The sequence below is a fragment of the Aricia agestis genome, chromosome 1, assembly GCF_905147365.1.
Source record: "Aricia agestis chromosome 1, ilAriAges1.1, whole genome shotgun sequence".
Taxonomy (NCBI): domain Eukaryota; kingdom Metazoa; phylum Arthropoda; class Insecta; order Lepidoptera; family Lycaenidae; genus Aricia; species Aricia agestis.
In genome coordinates, this window is record NC_056406.1 from 6,365,530 (window position 1) to 6,386,274 (window position 20,745).

Below are 20,745 nucleotides of genomic sequence, written 5' to 3' on the forward strand. Positions count from 1 at the left end.
ACTACCATATTATACCATGCATCGTACCATGGTTATAACTTATGAGCCTATAATGACCCTGTTATTGGTACTTTTCATAGTCTTTTAGATCGAGACTCGAGTTTGTCAAGCGATAATAAAAAAAATCTATACCTACCTAATATTATAAACCTGAAGAGTATGTTTGCTTGAACGCGTTAATCTCAGGAACTACAGGTCCGATTTAAAAACTTATTTCAGTGTTAGATAGCTCATTTATCGAGTAAGACTATAGGCTAAATATTATCACGCTAAGACTAATACGACCGAAGAAACTCAGGAAAACGTGGGAAAAACGAAGGAATATAAGAAATTACCAACTACTGGAGCAATTTTTATGACAATATTAAGCACAGATATAGAGTAGACCAAGTTAAGGGAGTAGGGACATAAGTTATTTTTTACTTTTTCCCATAAAAAAAAATTTTATGGGAAAAAAGCTTAGGGACATAAGCTTTTTTCCCATAAAATTTTTTTTTTGTAAAATTCCTAATTTACGCGGGCGAAGCCGCGCGGGACATCTAGTACAATATAAAGTTCTTTTGATATAAACACAGTACCAAAACGTTATTTTTTTTAAATTATTACTGAATATGACATTCTTGTTCTTAATTTATCATCAAAAAATCATAATTCTTGTCCCCGAAACAAATTATACAAATTATTCGGTTTAATGTTTGTCAATCATCTTGCCCTTTTGCATAATGCGCGTAAAATGTTTGCTGTTCCTCATTTTTCTTGTCGTAAATATGGTCGCCCTTGACCGGGCAGAGATGACAAATGAAACTTTCTTCTGTTAAGCAATCACTATGTCATCACGATTGTATATATATATATTTTAACATAATAATATTATTGTACACGAGCTGTAACAGATGGTGTTCTAAGTTGAACTTTAAATAAATAAATAAATATTGCTTTATTTCTGAATTTTGAAACAAATGTTTTTAGAACTTCAAATTCAAATTCTTTATTAAGCATACAACTAGCTATTTGACCGATATATATATATATATATATATATATATATATATATATATATATATATATATATATATATATATATATACAAGAATTGCTCAATAGTATAAAAGAAGCTAGGTAGCGTACATCACGTCGTCTAATCCCATGCTAAGTAAAACTTGTGTTATGGCAATCAGACAAGATGCACGCCGAACAATTTTATCCTAATATATATTATTATTTACACATTCACACACACAATCACACTACACTTTATTACGTAAAGTCTCTTTCGGCGACGTGATTCGCGCTACGTTCGGGAGCCTCCCCCGGAACCTCCGGTTAACTACACAGGCGGGCCAGAACTCCTCCACCTCGAAGATGGATAAAACTCGAGCTATAACAAAATAATGTCATGTTCACGTTAAGCTTCTCCTGAATACATTTTCTTTGAGCGTTATATATATTTTTTATTCTTTATGAAATAAGGGGGCAAACGAGCAAACGGGTCACCTGATGGAAAGCAAGTTCCGTCGCCCATGGACACTCGCAGCATCAGATGAGCTGCAGGTGCGTTGCCGGCCTTTTAAGAGGGTATAGGGTAGTAGGGGAGGGTAGGGACGGGAAGGGAATAGGGGAGGGTAGGGAAGGGAATAGGGTAAGGGATCGGGCCTCCGGTAAACTCACTCACTCGGCGAAACACAGCGCAAGCGCTGTTTCACGCCGGTTTTCTGTGAAAACGTAGTATTTAAGATTAATAAATACCTAGAGAACTTATTTAGTAGGTACTCGAACTCAACTGCGAAGTATTATCTAAGTACCGTACTAATCATTAATTATTGTGTCTGAAAATTTTGACTAACGGTAGTGCAAGATTCATAACTCACTGCCAATCTCGTATTTACATAACTGAGTATCAAGATTTGTACGGCTTGTTCGCGAATGCAAATGCGTAATATAATACAAATTACTGTCGGGAGATATGCGTGCAAGTATCAAGAGTGTTTTGACCCCTAATGATTCTGATTATAAAAGTTCCGTTGACCGTTACTGTAAAAGTAAAAAAAAGTAAGTTGCATCACTAAGTTATGTGCACGCTGCGGCATCCGAAGTATTTAAAAATAAAACTTTTATCAATCGAGTTCGCTTTTACGACCAAACGGGTATAAATATTGTAAATTCTTTCGTTCTGTACGTAGGTACATAATATTTTAATGATCGGGAATTCGCATACTTTGACTCCTTGATGGACTACTAACGTCTCTACCCTCAAAGGACAAAGGACCTATGAAGCCTGGGATTTGGGACCATCTCTTTTTTTTTCTCTAATATGTCGTAGGAAAAATATTTTAAATCGGAAAAATATTTGTTATAACTGACTTTATGTTGTTACTCTACAGTCTACACACAACATTGCCACAGGAAATAGTGTGAATATGCTCAGTTCTCACTATCCAAATAACTTAGATCTTATGATTATATCTGAATTCAAATTAACTATTACTCTGGAGGTTACAAAATTTGGACATTAGTGCGAATCCTCGACGTTGCTCAATGGCGGTGACCGTGACGATCCATTACGCCAGTTCTAATTGAAAATAATTAACAACTCCACGCGGATCTCAGTAGAACACTCCATTCACGGCTACATTGTCAAGACCATGACAGTTTCGAAGCAATCAACAATGCAATGTCAAAAAATCTCTAGTTTTAAATAACTTTTTTTGAAAGTCAGTTAAACATTCTTTTAATGTAAATGCCGGTCGATTTATAAATTTAAAGAACTTAGCTAGAACCTTATGAGTAATGAATAGTGATGTTCCGATCATGACATTGGCCGACTAGCCGATTAGTCGGTTGCAAAGAAGCCGACTAATCGTCCGACTAGTCGGCCAAGCCGATCATGGTTACGCCGCCTGCGAACGTGTTGGATCGTGTTTTGGTTATGATTCATGATACAGTTGATGATTTTCATGATTTATTTTTTGCTGTAGATCATAATTACCTAATTTATTGATGCAAAATCCGATTTTATTTAAATAAGAATAAATTTTAAGCTATGGCATAGCTTTTATCGCGGGCTTTGAGCGCGGCGACCAAATCTAGTTAATTTAAAAATAATCAAGGATTTTCTTAAATGTAATAATATATGAAAAACCTTTTTTTTTAAATAATAAAAAGTCGGATAGTCGGCGCTTTTTGCCGACTATTCGCCGACTAGTCACCGACTACAAAAGTGCCCGAATAGTCGGCTTTACCGACTAGTCGGCACATCTCTAGTAAGTAATAAACTTATTGATCATAAATGACTTTTCAAAATTTAAACACAGCGAGCGCTGGATTGACATTTCCTCAAATCGGTCTGGACAGCGGAATAATGATTTTGGGATGATTAACTCAACCTTCAGAATAATTACATCATTTTCTCCGCATCGGTTTATTCCCCTGCTAATTGGGGGCTCGACTACAGACGAAATCGATAATTGAATCGACAAATTACAGTAATCGATTGTATCAAAAATCGATTTATTATCGAATACACGTCGAAATTGTAATTTAAGTAGTGTGGGTTTCGTAAAATCGGATACCGCAGTTGCGTCACGGCCGATGTTCGCACGGTCCTCATTGGCCGGTCAGCCTGCAATATGTATTTTTGTAATAATACACACTTTATTTGTCTCTTTTGCAACGCTAGTGTTTCTCCACAATATTTATCGTTAAAATGTGACGATGGTTAAAATATCGATTGTCAAGACGTAAGGATTTTCGTAAGAAAACGATAATATTGCATCGATCCTAAATTTATGTTTGTTATTTTACTCATAAATTGATTTTACTTACAAATTGGAACGTTTATATTGATTTGATATTTATTGCTTTGTACAGAGTGACTATTCGAACTCCATTCGATGAATTATTAATTATTTTCGACAGCAAAGTTAGATACCAATGGGATCTGAAAAAAAAGTATCGCTATGTGCCAACTGCCATGGCGCTTGCGATGCGTTTAGTCAAATTCCATACAATTTGACACTAAATTTTGCTGCCGAAACTGTTGAATCTAACATGACTAAACACCCACAGAAGCAACGAAATCTATATGACTGTACGGCTTTCTGTCTGTTACTTCTTTACGCCCAAACCACTTAACCAATTTTGCTGTCTGGTATAATATCTGGTATACTTTGAGTCCCGGGAAAGAACATAGAATACTTTTATCCCAGAAAAATGTGCGACTCACGCGCGTTGGAGTTGCGGGCGTCATTTTGTATTATAATAAAATTCGTTGCAATAAAGTATATTGCAACGACACGAATTAGATGTCAACAGTTGCTAATGTAAAGGTTAGATGTTACTTCATGTCAAAACGTTACGCAACTTTAATTACGGCAAGCGGACCCACTAACCGCACATACAATGTTTTCTCCCGCAAATTAGTTATTTAGTGCTTCGGACTTACGGTAAATGTATGTTTGTCATCATCATTATCGACTCCATAATAAAAAAAAAGTTATTTAGATATTTTTGTTTCCGAACTTCGGTGTCATAATTTATGGAATACGTTTTTATGGTAAACTATGAGCTTACTTTTTAACTTTAATTTCCTCTAAAATTGTGTTATGTACTTACAAGACGTATATAAACTTGTGCCGAAATCACTTTGTTAATTAGCAATAAGTGCACATAAATATTGAGTATGTTAATTATCGTAATGATAAATCGACTTTGACTAATCTCCTTCCGTGTATTATAATTTATACGACAAAGTGAGTAGGATTATGAATGTAAAAAATATTTATTCCTTTCGCGATTATAATATGCTACAGAGGATAAGAAAGAATATTATGAAAGTGAAAACTTCATGTTATTTGCAAAAAGATACGAACATAATATTATTAAAACTGTTGAATATCAAACTACGTACGGAACATATTGCTCAAACACGACTCATACTAACGCTAACTTAGTAGTTAGTGTTGCCATCATTTAAAAATGCTGAAAATATATACCATACAAGCAGTCGTGTAGCAAAATGGGTCAACGTCTTGGGCCTTCGCGAAAGCTTCTCCGAAATTTCAATTTAGATGTGCGGAAAATCAATGCAAAAAAAAAATAGACTACGATAAAAGAAACTTGTCAAAACTTTTAAGACCAAAAGAGCTTTTCCACGTGAACCCGGAAATATGAGTAACTAAGTCAATGTTATTGCTGTGACAGTAAATCACATCCACTCCGGGATGAGTCGCGGATGTTTTGTTGCATAATTGCAATTAATTTACCGTCGAACGTCTGCGTGCATTTGCGTGCGCGTGCGCAGATCCGTCACGGATGTATGGTCGTAACATTTCAAAGGGACCCGTGTTTATTGACCGGCTCAGCAAAGGTCGCGGGATGAGTTGGGAAAACCGCAACGACCTTCTTGTTATAATCCATGTTTATTACAGACACGCAAACATTATAATGTCAAATATGTACCTTAGTAAAACCTAGTTCCCAGCCAGTATTAGTTGTTAATTATTTTAATTTATATAATACTAGCTTTCCCGGCAAACGTTTCTTTGCCATAATATAAAGTATTTCGCCCGTATTATTTTATTGCAGTGACTAAATAAGTATGTCACCATGGCAACATCCATCGCTATCCCGTCGCACAAACAATAGTCGCTGTCAGTCTGGAGTTGTAATAATTTACTATTATTTATTCAACAAATGCACTTATCAATATAAAAAGTACCCAGTAGCCGATTCTCAGACCCACTGAATATGCATATAAAATTTGGTTAAAATCAGTAAAGCCGTTTTGGAGGAGTACGCTATCTAACATTGTGACACGAGAATTTTATATATTGGATTAATTGTAATGTCCAGCTTTTAAGATTTAAATGAAAATTGAACATTCTAAAAACTTCATAAAAGTACATAACGAATTCTAAATGTAATTATTGATTGAGAGGAAAATATGACCTAACAATGCTATACTATAAAAAAATGTAAAGCCCCTTGCGATAAAAAGAGATTTTACAGAAGTAGCCCTTAGTACAAGAATGTAAACATGAATGAGTCACAGTAAACACTGTCAATGGAAACCCTTAGGAACCTCAGACCCGTGCTCGAATATTCGCGGGTTCCGAGAAAAGCCACTGCCCCATAACAAAGAGCAAAGACCCCAGCCTTACTGGTTTGCGCTTTACCTTTATTAATCTATGTTTTGCTGATTGACGGCGTATAAAAAGTTCAATAAAAAATCACTAATTTTACGATCCCTTTTCAAATATTTATACTGACTTTCCGCAATACAAGTTCAAGTTTTATGTTCGAATAAAAAACTTTTAAATTGCATATTTAATTGGGTTCTTGGGTGGTTTTGTTTATGTTATGGAGAAAATGAGAATTAAAAAAAAATAATTTAAATGTTTTTAATTCTTTTGTAATGAAACCTTTGGTAAGCGACCAAGTTAGTTGTTTGTTGACCTATTTTATAACCTGCGAAGGAATTGTGTTGATTTACGTCGATATAGTAGCATGCGCCAGTATCACTGTGTTTGAATTAATATATTGACTCACTTCAGTCCAGCCTGCCTAGCATACGCCAACGAGATATCTCACTCTACAGTTGTCTCGATGTTTGTTGGTTTGTCTCTTCATCTCTATTGACCCTAGCACGACAAACATTTTATTCTCGCGTAGATCTATCATCGAAATAACACATTTTTATAGAGTTTTGTCGAGATAATGTCGAGATTTTGACATTATGAGACGAATAGTTTTTAATTATCTCGAGAGTGAGATATCTCGTTGGCGTATGCTAGGCAGGCAGTAGTCAGTAGCTGGTATCCGTTACTGTATTAAGAGCGCGCCTGACCCTAACTTGATTACATACTTAAACCTAGATCGCAAAATCTTTAAGTTCTAGAAAACTGATTTTTTGACACAAGTAACTTCAGTTCATGAATATTAAATGCTCAAGACGAAAACACGATTACTGAAAAAATGCTCGATAGTTTCTTTTTTACAAAAAACCTTGTATTAGACAAATTTTTGCTTGGATCTTAGAAGTTTGCTGTCTTTTCTTTAATATTTTTTAATATCTAAAAAGGCATTCATAAAACCTAAATTTGCTCAAAACACTTTTTTCATAATCATTATAGTTCGTCTTTTATTCAAGTAAAACTAACTCGGCGATGATTAAGCGCCGTCCTTTTACACCTGGCATATGAAAGACGGGCGTGAGTGTGAAGAAAGAAGGACGATGTTTGATTTTTTGAGTCAGGAGCGCTCTTAATAATGTATATCATCACTTATGTACAATGTACTGTATGCTAGTAGGTTTTTGTTTAATTTTTATTGTTTGATTACAAGATGGTTTTACTACAGTACATTTATGTAAATTTTGTCTTAAGCTTGTTCGATCATTGGCACCACTTGACGAAAAACAAATAATGTTCTCGCACCTAACTGTCGCATTGCTAACAAGAACGTTGACCGTAAAGGGAATAAACCCTTATTCACTTGTTTGTGTGATATGACTAATGAAATTTGACACAAAAAATGAAAGTAAATCGTAAACAAAATATTACAAAAAAATAATATTGTACTTATATTTTAACGTTAGCGATGACGATTAGTCCTATCGACTAAAAATCTGCTTGTTTGTGACGTTTGTTTATAAAGCCTTTATTCCTTATTATAGGAAAATACATAAAGGAATTACGTTGTTTTACTATTGCCAATTTAAACGAAGCAAGCAAGTCTATTGTCTATGTGTGTCAGTGATGATGACGTGTATGTGTATTGTTGCAGCACCATGGAGGCTCGGCGGCAGACCCCGGCCCAGTGGCTGTCCGCAGCGCTCCTGCTCTGTTCCTTCCTCTCCACTAACTCACTCAGCACTAAGGTAAGCACTACGAAGTTATATTATATAATGTGTCCCGACACCGGTGTCCGATCCTTTAATGTCACAAAGTATGACATATTTTATCCACAAATTGGCTCTCAAAATTTTTTTCTCTAGCTTTTAAAAAAAAAGTTTCTCTAGCTCTCATACTAATTTGACCAATACGTAACTATGGTGCAATAACAAATGGAAACATTGTCATTATTGAGACGTAAAAACCACGACTATAAAGAGTTTTTGGCCATCTGTTGATGACAAGGGATAGCGACAGCAAGGCTTTGCGATATATCGCAGGCTATAGAACATAATTGAAATTGAAATAGTTTATTAAATCAAGTTACATAGACTCATTTGTTAGTAAAGGCTTATAAATATAAATTTATAAAAATAATATACAGCCTCGTTTTTTATTTCACCATAACCAATTTCTATTTTAATTAGCTTTTTTAAGAGTAAAATTAAATAAAAGAAGAACAAATTAAATGTACCATCGAGGAAGTTGATTCCTATGCAATTGACAGACCAACGTTATTTGGTCGAATATGTCAATTCAAGGTTAATTGTGATCTGTTTGCTGGGTTTGACGTAGGTAACGAAACCAAACTACTTAGGTCTCCGATTTGCATAGGAATCAACTTCTCTGATAGTACATAAAGATAAACAAAAATAAAATACAAATGGTGACCCCTGATATAGATCATGTGCTTTGAAGACAGAATCCCGTTTGTCCGAGTAACAAAATCAGTGCGAACTGTATCGTCAGAGATTGCGTCATAAACTGGTTACGATTGAATCTGGACAAATTTTATTACTCGTAATGAGATGTAATTTCCAAAAGCTAAATGGTCTCCTTCAAAACTCGCACGATTTGTGATAATGTCTTTGCAAATTAAAACCCAAGTTACCGACAATTTTTATTATATTTTAACAAACGTAACATGGTACTGTTAGATTAATTTGCTACCTTGTTTTTGACGAGAAGAATAATATATTATGCTGGAAATGTAGCTTTTACCTGTATAAGTTACGAGGGTATACTGAATATGAGAGTAATCGTAATATTACTGAAAATTATTTGAGTGGAAATTATGATAAACCCCACACATTGCATTGGCCATACGATATCGCTACGATTAAACACCTGCCAAAGTTCCTCCTTGCCCATCGTACCATAATATTTCAATTCAAAACTATAAAGTAGTAATTGATATCTCCAAAGTAATTCAGATACAATTACAATTATATATTATGCCAAACATCCTTTTTTTGGCATTCGACAAGGACATATATAAAATTACAAATGATATCCGGCGCTGCTCTGATATCGAACTGTAAATATTCTGGAAAATTTGTATACCTACATATAATAACGCGCTAAAATATACGTCATACGTAGACTTGACAGTGACATTTTTGGCCGGAACATTAATATGGACGTCGCATCCTCTACACTTGCCGTCTCCTTGATCGGTGACTTGTTACACAATCGACATACAACTAGATTATACTACTGCTTTGTGCTAACTCTAGACATTATAGTTTAACTTATTACAAGAGTTTACTTTTGTTAATTACCAAAAATATGCACCATCAAATTTAATCATAGGCCTAGATGGCGGACTTATTTACGTAATTTAGACGAGATATAATATGTCAAGTGCAGCCGACAGATCACGACTAACATTGACTTAACCCGAACAAAATATAACGTAGACCCGCTATATTACAATGGACCTATCCAATGTAATATAGTGAGACTGGAAATCTATTTCCAGGCAGATTTTAGATTTTTTCTTATCCTTTCTCATTTAATGGTTTTTTTGCTTGCAGATAATACAACAGAGTCTTGAGCTGTTTACGTTCTAGTCTTTTTCCTAGAAGTGTCATTTACATAAGCCATTTGTCAGTTGTGACTTGTGGTTATCCCATAGTGCCCGGGCACTGACCCCTGTCCAACACCGTTAAAGCGCAATCAATTTCAAAGCTTCTCCAGAATTAGTAAACATAATGCGTACAAGCTTAGCTCTTGAAAATTCACGGGACAGAGACCCATATCAAACAGTCAGTTTTTGTAATTTAAAACATTTTTCAAAATTCAATACAATAAAAGAAAAGTTATGAGCTTTCTGTCTTCTCTTTTCAAGAAATAAAAATCGACAGAGTAGAGAGATAATGATATATTGTCAATACTCAATTATTTAAGATTAACTTTACATTTAAAAAAGTTTTTCTAAAACTGTTTACTGGTTTATTACAGAATGTACCAGCCTATCAAGACGATGTTCCTTGTAGATGTACGATGCAGCTTTCATTAAGTGTATTAATTATTTACATAAAGTAGTAATTATGTAATGGGTAAATTTATTAAGTGTTTTTTTTCTATAGGACGTAAACCAACCGGATCGCAATATTACATAGATCTATCTACGTTGTAACTATTTACTAATCTGTGGATCTACACTCTACAGATCCTTCAGACCTGTAGACTCTACAGCTAATATTAACTAATAAGGTATAAATCAAGCGCTCGTTTATAAAATAAGGTCTGGTTAACACGAGATCTCCATTAGTGCTAAAAATATCAAGTCGGCCTCACAATAGTTTGGCCCTAATTATGCTAATACATGCAACAGCTGGGCTACAGAGTACAGAGGCACTTGAACTCCGGACGAGGCGGAACGAAATCGCGCGAACCAACACGCGCGTTTGTTTTGATTGATCACATGATCAATGATTGATCAATAATCGTCATCATCATCATCAAGAATCTTTAAATAAATCTATCCTGAACTTAACATCATATTAATTAACTTAATATCATATAAAATACGTTCTTTCTTTATTTATTTCTACTAGATCACAAGGAAATGGAAGGTAAAAAGACTGATGAGTGCTGATGATACACTTTCACAGCCAGGACCAGGGCTTTTACAGTCGCTGTCTGTTAGATCAGAATACTTAGGGCCTGTTTCACCACTTTCTGATAAAGTGCCGTATAGGCTATTCACAGCTTTTTTGACAGATTCTCCATAGTGCTTCATCTGTCAAGTTAAGTGGCGGATAGCCTATTCGGCGCTTATTGTGTGTGTGTGAAACAGGCCCAGGAAATTTGAATTCGCTAGTTCTGAAAAATTTAAATTAAAAATTTTGTATCGTAATTCATACTAGATGACGCCCGCAACTCGGCGCCAAAATTCGTTTATCGCGCGGGAACCGTTCATTTTCCCGGGATAAAAGTATCCTATGTCCTTTCCCGGGACTCAAAGTATATCCAAACCCAGCCAAATCGGTTCAGTGGTTTGGGCGTGAAGAGGTAACATACAGACTGACACACTTTCGCATTTATAATATTAGTATAGAAGCACTTAGCGATGTGAAACGTTAAATCACATACATTTTGATTTCTAACTTCGTTATCCAAGTTATTAAGGCCATCCCCTGAGCAAACGACCTTGACCAGGCATTTGCCGCGTTGCCGAGATCGCACCTAAAACCTATTTTTTTACTTATCATAGTTCAAAATTGACCTAAAACAATTCAAACGGCAAATATGGAGTTAATGAAATTGTCGATCTATAATTGGCGTGTGTTTCAAATAAACGTAATTTGTAAATAATAGGAAGATACTGAATGTATGCTTGAATTTAAATAAATTGGTATTACTTTGGAAGCTGATATCATGAGTATAATAAACAAAAATAGGAAATTAATAACTATGAAAGGAACGTTCATATACTGAAGATTATTGTTGTATTTTTATTATAATTTTGTAGGTTTCAAATTATGAGTTAATAAGGCTTTAAAAACGGTAAATTACGGCGTCTCCGTAAGGGCTCCCCCTACGGAGATGCCATATTTTACCGTCTTAAATGCAATTATTTGACTAATTGCAATGTTAAATGTAATTGGTTTACGTTAACGCATTTGTATCCTATTAATAAACTACAAAAGTAATACGCAGTAGTTATCTAGACTAATTATTTAGAATATTAATATCGTGAGTAAAGTATCGGGAGCAATAAACTCTTCTAACCCGTATGCAACCTGCGTTTGTTTCATGCTAATAAATTATTAAATGTATGTTTTGAGATCAAACAATAAATATCCTTGTTAAAGAACAAAGGTATCGTATATTATAAATAATTGTAGAGTAATTACTATAATATTATTATGATATTAATCGTGTGAATCAACATCAACTGGAGGTAGAGTTTTTCACAACTTTGGCATAATATGTTTATTGTTTCCTCTCAAAAATTGGCTTTGTGGCCTGTGTTTATTCTTAAACGGTTAGATTATTTCCAAAACATACATCTTCATCTCTGTTTTGTCATATGAATGCATAAATCCAACTGTTATCCAAATGGAACGTTTAATTAACTTTAAATAATACATATTTTTTTAAAGTTTGACTTGTCACTTTGTATAGTCCGTGCAATCCACGAAGACGCGCCCCACCACTTTTTGGGTAAGCATCTTTTCCTTTGACCGTGATGCTTTTTCTTAATTGGTCAATTTATTGTAGTGTGCGTGTGCACTCATAGGTATTTAGTGTGTACCGATAACACTCAAATATTAGCGAAAGCATGCACACATATACTATAATCGATTAGGAGGAATAGTGGGGCGCGTCTTCGTGGATTGCACGGACTATATTTTGCCTTGACTTGACTCAAGCAACAGTTTTGTAAGCGGGGATCTAAATCTCAGGAGGACTTAGATCCATACTTGCAAAGCTGATGGTCCAGTATGTACTCGTACCATTGAAGAAATTGATTCATAGGCAGTTGACAGACCTTTGACAATTGGTCGGATTATGTCAATTCAATGTGCGTTTGACATAACGCGACCAAACTACATAAGTCTGCCATCTGCCTATGAATCAACTTCTCTGATAGTACAACCACCATAACAATTTCGGTAGTCCACTGTCGTGACGGATTCGTTGTCACGCGCGGCAGGCTCGGTTCGTCTTGCGAAACAAACTAAATCTAATTTATCGTTTCTATCACTTTTTATGTTGGCCGATACGATCCACGACTAATGTAATAAGTTGTGATCTCGTTTTTGTAGGCTTTAAATATTGGTTTTCGGACTTTTTGTTTTTTAATTACAATAAAAGCGACGTTTGAACTTTGAAGTCATTCGACTTAATTTCTATGTTAAAGCACTTGATGACGCCCGCTCCGTTGCGCGAAATTTTGTTTGTCGCGCGGGAACCATAAATTTTTTTGGGACAAAAAGTATCCAACTTTCCTTCCTAGGAATCAAATAATCTCCATACCAAATATCAGCAAAATCGCTTCAGCGGCTTAGGCGTTAAGAGGTAACAGATAGACAGATAGATACACTTAAGCAATATCTTTTTATGGGTATTATTGCAATTGGAATTATTTAAATTGCATCAATGAAATTAAAAATGTGACCGGTCACGGCGGCGCAGGTGTTATAAACTAATTCCAACCCGCAACACCGCAACCTGCGGTGGCTCAACATTAAATTGGCTAAGTGAAAGAGTTGCGGCCGCAATTACCCTGCTAATCTTAGCGGGGTAACCTTCTCTTAACCCCTCCGCTGCCTAGCCTCTTCTTAGGAGGGCAAATAATGCAAGAAGAGAAACATCCTTCACTCTTACGCCCGTTGTTCATATACTAGGTGAAAAATTCGGCAATAAGGTTTATTTCTATGAAATTAAATGGTTTTTTATTTCCTTTTTATATTTCAGTTGATTTCATGAAAGTTAAATTAAGGTTCACCATTTATGACGTATAAAAAAACTACTTGCTAGATCTCGTTCAAACCAATTTTTTTTGGTAGTTTTTATAGTAATGTACATCATATATTATTTTTAGAATTATCATTCCCCTACTTTAGAAGTTAGAGGGGGGGACACACATTTTACCACTTTGGAAGAGTCTCTCTCGCAAACTATACAGGTTAGAAAAAAATGATATTAGAAACCTCAATATGAAATTTGAATACCTATCCATAGATATCCCACACGCATAGGTTAGATGAAATTTTTTTTTTGTTTCAGTTGTACCTTTTTTTTTTTTTTTTTTTTATGGGGACCCCTAAAATTTTTAATATTTTTTCTATTTTTGTATCAAAATCTTAATGCGGTTCACAGACTACATCTACTTACCAAGTTTCAATAGTATAGCTCTTATAGTTTCGGAGAAAATTGACTATGACATACGGACGGACAGACAGACAGACAGACAGACATGACGAATCTATAAGGGTTGCGTTTTTGCCATTTGGCTACGGAACCCAAAAAAAGAACGGCGCGAAATCGGCATCAAAGTAGTTTTGCCTAAAAATTCAAAAATTCCCTTAATATTAATATTATTAAAAATCGCTAGTACAGTCTAGGTAGGTAATAGATTTTTACATTATGTATTTAAATATTGACTCAGTTAAATAAACGTTTTGAAAACAATTAAATAATCGTGAATATCGGATCCTACGGTGTGATTTGAAAAAAAACTGTGTTTTGGCAAATATAGACCTTCGCAAATATAATGTATTTTTCTATGTTATAAAAAACAATTGTTGTATATTATCAAGTTTAAAAATGGATTATCAAAATATCGTCAATTTAGTTTTATTAATCTGCTCGGTCCACCTCGACAAGCCCCCCCCCCCCCCCACTGCCAAGCCTCCCGATGCCTAGCTCTCCGCTGCCTAACCCCCCTCCACCGCAAGGGCGCGGACCGCGACGGCGGAAATTGTACCACGGGGTCAGGGTTCGTGTTGCGTTGAGTAAATATTGTATCAAATTGATTTACACGGATTAAAGTTGATGGTTTTTATGTTTCATTTATTTAGTTTTCAAGCTATGGCTATTATCATAATTAAAATTCAACTTATTTATTATTGTAACTACAAAAATGAACTACTTTTCTGTATTATTTATTTTCAATGCCACGCGTTCACGCGTTGATGTCTTTTGAACGAAGAAAAAGTAGTGATATTTTTCAGTTGCAGTAAGCTTGCTATCTAGTTGAAAACTAAATACTAATTCAATTGAACGTAAGAAACGAGGAAGTTTAGATTATTTCTGACTTGATCAGCTATCATTATTACGTCACATTTCAGTAAATACGTAACATCTTTGCCGTCACGTCCTTACCTTTTGTGGCCGTTACAACACGAATTCGCGAAAATATTTAGTTCCCATAGCGATTGCGGATAAATTACCTCGGCTAGACGGAAAAAGGACTCTAACACGTCGTGATAATGGTAGAAATGGAATGTAATAGTGTTTCGGCGCACGCAGAGCTAGTTGCGTACGAGTAGAATTGGAGCGAAACTCGTATTTCCTCAGAGTCGTGACTCGTAAAAGATATTTCATAAATATTTGCTATTCGCTTAATATCAATGTCTGGCGCGTTTCATCATCATCATCGTGTACCAGTCCTTGTGGAAACTCTACTGTAATTGCTAAAATTAGTAACTAATTGTAATTTACATGCACCTAATATGTAGAAACTGCACTAAAACCTTGGTTAAATTAAAATTTACTTTAACCAAGGTTTTAGTCAAGTTTCATTCGATTATTTTGACAATAAAGTTATCTAGATTTTTTTTTTGGGATTGGACACAACTAGAGATGTGCCGACTAGTCGCCGACTAGTCGGTAAAGCCGACTATCCGGCCACTTTTGTAGTCGGCGACTAGTCGGCGAATAGTCGGTAAAAAGCGCCGACTAATCGGCTTTTTACTTTTTTGCTATTATTGATATTACATTAAATGAAAACCTTGATTATTATTTATAATGTGTTCATATCACACTCAATCAGTAATCAAAATTAAATAAATTGTTTCTGAAGTTACTTGATACTAAAGAAATCATTTGTTAAAAATTATTTTTAACAGCTAATCTTAAATAGGTATGTATTATTAAAATCGAGATTTCATGTACATGAAATAAATTTAATAAAAACCATCAACTGGACTAGTCGGCCGATTAGTCGGCTTCTTTGCAGCCGACTAATCGGATAGTCGGCTAGTCGGCCAAAGTCATGATCGGCACATCTCTAGACACAACGCATATCTTAGTGATGTATGTATAAAATCCACACCAGTTTAATTTTTAACTTTGTGGTCAAAATTTTCGAATGATCTTTAAGTGAAGGACTTTGAAATACTAGATAACTATAGAGTACATATTATATCAATATGCAAAGTTTGATTACGAAATTCTCCACATTAATCACATCATCCTTTTGCTAACCGCTTATCCCACTTCTGATGTCGTCATATTGTAGTTTATCGCCATAATATAGTTTATCGTCATACAGTATTCCGCCATCTCCGTCACGTAACACGTTCTCACACGTGACGTGACGCTCCATTTACCGTCAGGTGTTTTCGGTAATGGCTCTATCGCGGTATCAATTACGTAAAAATAATATCATTTAGCCGCGAACCTTCGGGTTGATCTTGGACTGGTTTCGGAAGGATTTGTCGTTGTGTGACCCTTATGTCTACGGACTTAAGGTTTAGATTGGCGCGGTTACAATCGTTAATTGGCCGTACGTGCACAGAGTAATTTAGGAATGTGTTGAGTAAGGCAGTGAATGATCCTGTATTATGTCGCGGTAATGACGCCATACTCGTATTAATCATTATTATATTTATTGGTCGTATGTTCTTGGAGACAGATCTTTAACAATCTGCCAAGTGCGCGTCGGGTGAACGTACAGAGGAGTTCCGTAATCTTCAACTTTAAATTTATAATGATTGATTTGCTCTTTCTACTTTCGTGTGTGCAACATATTTTTGCATGAAATTGTCATCTTTTATTATCTGAACGTCATTAGAAAGAGCTAGTTATATGTTAAGTATTTACATATACAAGAGGATATGTAAATATGTTTCACAAACCGATATCCTGAGAGAAAAGCCGTCTGAGGGAAGTGGGCGCGATAACACACTGGGACGGGCTAAATTTATTATATCCACTAGAAAATATTACTTCAAGTAATATACGAGTCTGTCTTTGGCAGTATTCCACAACGTTGAGGGGTCGAAATACGACTATGTATAGTGTATTTTAAGAGGATACACCAGGGGCGAGAGAAATTGAAAATAGGTATTTGAAAATGTATTGCTGTCTCACCAATCTCAAGTCTCCCACCGCAGAGCACGATAGAGACAACACGACAAAAGTTCTAATAAAAGAACAGAACAGGTACAGGTAACAGAAAGACAGACATTTTTGAATTATAATATTAGTAAGGATTTTGTTAAACTAGTGCATACTTATTATTGTTATCTGTACTTCTATTTATATTTGTATTTTTATTTTTAAATCCTATGAAAATTAAATAGATAAGAAAGTTACAAACAAGTTTTTATTTATTTCACAAGGTAACAAAATAATATTCCCAGCAGTTTTTATGTGAGAATATGTAGGTCAGTGGCGCGGTACAAAAACAGTCTACGATTATTGCGGCTTGCTATGTTTTTGTTGGGCGGCAAAAACATACGTGCGCTCCTGTTTGCCGAATGTCATTAGATACCCAGTGTATGAATTTTTCAACAGAGAAATCTCATTAAAAAAGAAATTAGGTAAGTACACTTTGTTTCGAGTTTATTTATTTTTTTTCAAGAGGGACTCAAAATAGTATTTAAATTTGCCCATACCAATAAATTGTGTCATTAACTTTATCTTGTCATAGAAAATAACAATTTAAACAACACAACAATAGAACTGAGACATCAGTAACAAAATTGTATTGTGAAAAAACACATCACTATTTTCTTTGTGTTAATTCATAATAATAATAACTTAATGTTATGTAAATCGCAGCAACGTGAGGTGAACGACTTCAAGAAGATCTTTATTATTAATATTTTTATACCGTAGAAACGTGCAACGTGACGTAGGGATCTTAAATTTTAAAGTAAAGATTACGTGACTCAATGTTGGAAGAAATATATTTTTTAAATAAATAAAAATTATCGTACATCGTTGTGATAGAGAATATACCTACCAGTATTCGTCAGTACATATACACGATAATTTTTGTATTTCATTTTTTGGGTTCCGTACGCAAAGGGTAAAAACGGGACCCTATTACTAAGACCTCGATGTCTGTCCGTCTGTCTGTTTGTCTGTCTGTGTGTCGCCAGGTAACTCAATAACAAACGTACAAACGTGTCTATCTTATACGTAGTTAGCGGCTTTATGCTATCGTATATTTAGTTAGCCGATTTCGTAATAGTTGCGATAATCGACCGGCTCACAGTTTACTACATCGCGACTTTTTACAAAAGCTTTTTACATAACATCACCTTATACCAATAGAGTTAAGTGAAACAGTTAGCTAAGAATATAAACCCATTAGTATTTAGTGATCATTAGCAAGTGACATTTATTTTGGCTAAAAATACTGCTGCTCTTTAGAACGAATCATACTATGTAGACATTTAAGTTAATATCTAGATTTTGTTGTGTTACGTAGTATTATAATCTCTTTGTTTTGTTGTGACGTAGTCTATCATGGTAATTAATGCTTGATTCGTGAGTGTGCTCTGTAGACTTTATAAATTTGCAACAATATGTTGACCATCGATGAAAGTCAGAAATACTCTTGTACCTCATATTATAATAAGCATTTTAACAAATATTCGTTTAACTTGTATGAACTGCACATATTCCCGAGATAACAACTAAAATGTGTACTTTTCTGAGAATCAAAGTGTCTCCAATCTCCTTACTTTTTTTATCAAAATCTGTTCAGTCAGGGGCTTAAGAGTAAAGCACTTTTGCATGTTAGTACTGCTAGGGACATATTTTGGTACTTCCAAACCTTGCTTATCACGTGTCTAATAAAATCAATAAGTACACAATCACGCAGTTAATATGTTGAATTGTTGAGTGCTTGTCAACGTTATATCAGCATTGTTTGAAATGTAGGTTGCCTCAGATCGTTGTCTCCAGCCTTGAATAAATCTTACGCGCCGTGAACACTCTGACTTCCACAGCCAACACCTAATATAACATTGAGATAAGTCCAAACGGCGTGGGACAATGTTTCATAGTTTGTATGAAATTCTATGAATCGTTTATATGCCAAAGATTTACAAAGCTAACTTTTAATGCGTCTGCGTTTAATTCCTAAACCAGGATAGCTTGGAGATATTTTAAAGTTTTGTGCCAAAAATTTTTATAATTTAACTGCAATAAAATAATGACTATATAATTTCTAACAAATGACTTTGTCAACCTATCACGTTTTGGATGGCAAACAGCTGTTCCTATGTCGGGAATTCATGACCCTGACACCTATAGACAATTCAGCACCGGAAATCAGCGACAAAAGACAATGACACGACTTCCGGTTCCGCTGTTGTGAACTTGTCAATGCTGTCGACGCCTTTCTTTTGTTTATCCCCGAAGCATGGCCGGCGAGTATGCGGAAGCCGAATGTATCTTCACGTAAATTAATGGATGAAAACAAATTAGCTAGCTTTGTAATACAATGGCTGTCTAAAGTCTGTGCTTAAGAATATTATGAAATTGGTTTAATACTGCAGTTACATTTTTGTCAATTGACTATGTCGTTAACGACATAGTCAATTGACAAAGCCTGTCACTACTGTAAGGACAAGAAAGCTAGTTATATTTTACCTAGTTAAACTGTATTTAACTATTTAAGATCGAAGATTGTCTTAAATTATTGAATATTTATGTAGAGTTTTTTTTGTTATCCAGCTGTGTTTATTCAATTCCTTGTATCTTTGTAATTATTTTATCAGCTACCACATGGTCATAAAGTTCGACCCCAGCTGCTAAATTATACGTAAATTGGTATTCGTTTCGCGTGTTCTCTCGGACTAACCCAATGTCAGATCTAAGCGCATTGCTGGGCGTTTGAAAATCAATTTTATCACAACTGATCACGGTCTAAATTAGTTCCACCTGCTTTGTCTAAAAGTCAGGTTTTTCCACGTGTTCCATTTGTGTCACTGGGTAAAGGGCAAACGTGTGGTCAGCGCCGTATCTACTATTGATTTGTAACGATCAGATAATTTGTACTTTAAAATTACCTTCTTCCAAGATTGCGAAATAAAGTACTCATTACAATTATAACAAAATTATATAATTAGTAACTCAATTATATATTGATCACTCAATAAAATCTAATGATTTTAATAGCTACAAATTTTAATCATAATAATTAATCGTTTCCGAATTGTTAAACGGTTATTTCTTGTTTACGAGATGAATAAGCATCTAGTTAAGCGCATATTCAGTACCATTGTCCATTTATGTTAATTTATTTTTATAAATAAAACAATAAGATGAGGTGAACGAACGCTCCGGAGCCCAGCGACCGTGAAATTTGACACATTTCGTTAGAACATTTGCATAATTTTTAATTCTAAGCATTAGTTAACTGTTGCAATTAAATTATTACATAAGCCGTTTAATTTAACAAGTATACATAGCCCCCGGGCATTAGTTACGCCACTGTAGTGGGCCACCGTGTCACTGTGTCAGTGGCATATGCGCATGCCACTAGATATTTTGGTGCAGTTGGGTAAATCTGCTAATAAGTAATAGATACTTTACGCCTTTTTTCAATTACTATGGGAGAGGCATGAGTACTTAACTCTTATAGTGCCAGACCTTTTTCGAATTTTTGATTACGTATCGTTTAGTATCTTACAAACTAATCAAAATTGCTATTTAAGAATAACAAATAACTTTGTGGAAATCCTTAATTTCCATGACCATCAAGAAATGATCATCACATGTATGATGATGATCATTTCTTGATCATCATCATTGAATATTGGATGATATTATAAGCCTAAAGAGCAGTAAGCTGGAACAAAGGATCCTAATTATC

General features: G+C 34.9%; 1 protein-coding gene across 8 annotated transcripts in view; it reads left to right on the forward strand.

Annotated features, from left to right (window-relative positions):
- Positions 1–20,745, forward strand: part of LOC121734375 (A disintegrin and metalloproteinase with thrombospondin motifs 1) — a 129,249-nt gene that overhangs the window by 48,806 nt on the left and 59,698 nt on the right. For all 8 annotated transcript variants that reach the window (XM_042124988.1, XM_042124952.1, XM_042124980.1 and 5 more), the window contains one exon: positions 7,783–7,876. In XM_042124988.1, coding sequence (XP_041980922.1) covers positions 7,787–7,876 — 90 coding nt within the window. In that variant the 5' untranslated portion in view covers positions 7,783–7,786. The remainder of the gene's footprint in view (positions 1–7,782; positions 7,877–20,745) is intronic.